At 35.2% G+C, this 2,438-nt stretch overlaps 1 protein-coding gene across 1 annotated transcript in view; it reads right to left on the bottom strand.

Annotated features, from left to right (window-relative positions):
• Window positions 1-2,438, bottom strand: part of ATAD5 (ATPase family, AAA domain containing 5) — a 72,452-nt gene that overhangs the window by 61,641 nt on the left and 8,373 nt on the right. The window contains 1 exon segment of the mRNA XM_012648232.1: window positions 625-2,438. Within this exon segment, the coding sequence (XP_012503686.1) occupies window positions 625-2,438 (1,814 nt within the window).

The raw sequence follows: 2,438 nt of genomic DNA, 5'->3' as shown, positions 1-2,438 counted from the left end.
CTATATACTTCATAGCGCATGGGTCAATTTACTCAAGAAATAACATTCTGTTTTTGTTTTGTTTTTTTAAAGAGGGAGTTTCACCCTATCGCCCAGGCTGGATTGCAGTGGCTTGATCACAGTTCACTGTGACCTCAAACTCCTGGGCTCAAACAATCCTCCCACCACAGCCTCCTGAGTAGCTAGAACTACAGGTACATGCCACCATGCCCAGCTAATTTGTTTTTTGTAGAGATGAGGTCTCACCATCTTGCCCAGGCTGGTCTCAAACTCCTGGCCTCAAAGCAATCCTCCTCCCTCGGCCTCCCAAAGTGCTGAGATTACAGATTATTTTTAATCTCTTATTTGTTCAATCCACAGAATTCATATTTGAAGGACATTGCTTCAGGAATTAGCAATTGTTATGAATAAGAGTTTAGCTCATCTAAAATATATCTAGAATTCTTCTGAAATTATGCCTGACTTTAAATTAAATGTGGAAAACAAGAAGCATTTTTTCAAACTCTGTTCTTTTTCTTATAAATCAGCTGTTTTCTAGAAAAAAATAACACTCTCCAATACTTGACATATTTTCCTCCCCAGGTAATAATACATGCAGAATACTAGAACAAAACAAAACTTTACCTAATAGGGCTCTCTGAATCAGAGGGTACTGTTATTAATTCCGCTGTATATAAGCTATGCTTTTCTGATAAGCTGGCTGCTTTTGGAGTGGAAGCCTTTACTGGACTATTATCTCGTGCATCTTCGGAATCAATATCTCTAATGGTTACTGGAGTAGGCATGCTTCTACTTCTTACAGACCTTCTGGCTGATTTGGGTGTGGAAACTATTACCAAGCTGTCTTCAGGTTCAGCTTTAGAACACATAACCTTATCATCTTTAACTGGTGTGCTGGTTTTTCTTGATGATTTATTGTTACAGAAACAGGAAATCTTTAAAGGGTCATCACTTGCTACACAAACAAGATTTTCACTGTTAAATAAAGAGTTGCTTTTGAAAACTTCTGTCTTTTGTCGTAAACTCATTCTTATCCTGTTTTGATTTTGTTTATCTTTTAAGGAAAAGGTTGTTTCTTTCTTTTGAGTATTTCCTTCTAGGTTTTCACCTGGAATAGCCCCAGTATCTAATGTTTTCTTACCCTTTTTCTTTAGTTTTTTACTTTTTGTCTTAGGAAAACTTCCTTTATCAGTGTGTGATTGTGAATTGTCATTATTTGAAATCATTTGAATACCAGGATTTTCCATGATTTTTTTAGAATTATTACCTCTTCCTTCCTCATTTAGAGATTTTTCATTAAGGTCTTTCTGCTTATCAGAAGACTTTTTAACTCCATTTTTAAGTGCATCTGATGCTGGCTGCCTAAATGCTTTCATAAATTGCTGTCTTTCTTCTAGAGTACATTTTGGTTTCACTGCTTCAGAACTTCCGGCTTCCAACACTGCCAATTCTAATTCTTCCTCCTGGATAACAACATTAGATTTTCTTTTCTGAATTGCCTGTTCATTCTCAGGATCAGATAGACTATTTTCCATTTCAAGTTGCTTTTGTTTCAAGAAAATTTGAGGTATTTTTCCCATCTTTTTGGGGGGAATAGGGTGAACTTGTGCAAGAACAGTAACTGTCTTAACGCGTACCTGCTGGGAAATTTCACAGTTTTCTGTATCACTTATATAACCACTTTTGACTATTTCTTCAACAGTTTCAGAAGGTACACAAATTGACATTGTTGAGTCTGGTATCTTTTCCCCTTTATTTTCCCTGTGACTTTTTAAAAATTCCTCATATGATACAGTAATTGTACTATCATTTAACTGGACTATTTTAGTTACATTATCTCTAGAGTTTACATCATTTGTAGTAGTCTCAATTTCATTAGTCAGGAAAGGCATTATCTGTTTACTATCTTCACCATCTTTTTTAAGCAGATTTAGTTCCTCCGCCAAGGGTAAACTTTCAGATAGATCTATTACATCTCTGCGCTTCCTTTTTCTCAACTTTTTGCAATCATTTTTCGTGGTCCCTTGTTGAGGATTTACTTTTTTAGAATTTTTCTTTGAGGTCATAGTACTTGACTGATTTTTTATATCCTGGATGCTTTCTGCAAGTACCTCTACATGTTTCCTGTAAAGTGAAACAGAAGTACTACTTTCCACAAAATCATTATTTAAACTAGAGTCTTCTTTGCTATCATCACTATTAATTTCAACTGGAGATTCATTTTCAGTTTTAATATTATTTAGTTGATGAGATAAATTAACCCTCTTTCCTTTCTTCTTAAACTCTTTATTTGAGAACATTTCCAAAGGTGCCTTACAGTCTTTGCTACTGTCAATGGGCAATGATACAGACGATTTTATCTTGCACTCTCTCATTGATTTTGTCTTCTCCTTTGCAGGTGAAGTCTTTCTAAAATAATCCAGAATATTACTGGGTTT

Source organism: Propithecus coquereli, unplaced genomic scaffold (assembly GCF_000956105.1).
Source record: "Propithecus coquereli isolate 6110/MARCELLA unplaced genomic scaffold, Pcoq_1.0 Scaffold281, whole genome shotgun sequence".
NCBI lineage: Eukaryota > Metazoa > Chordata > Mammalia > Primates > Indriidae > Propithecus > Propithecus coquereli.
Note: the sequence above shows the minus strand (reverse complement) of the source record. Positions and strands in the feature narration are given on the sequence as shown.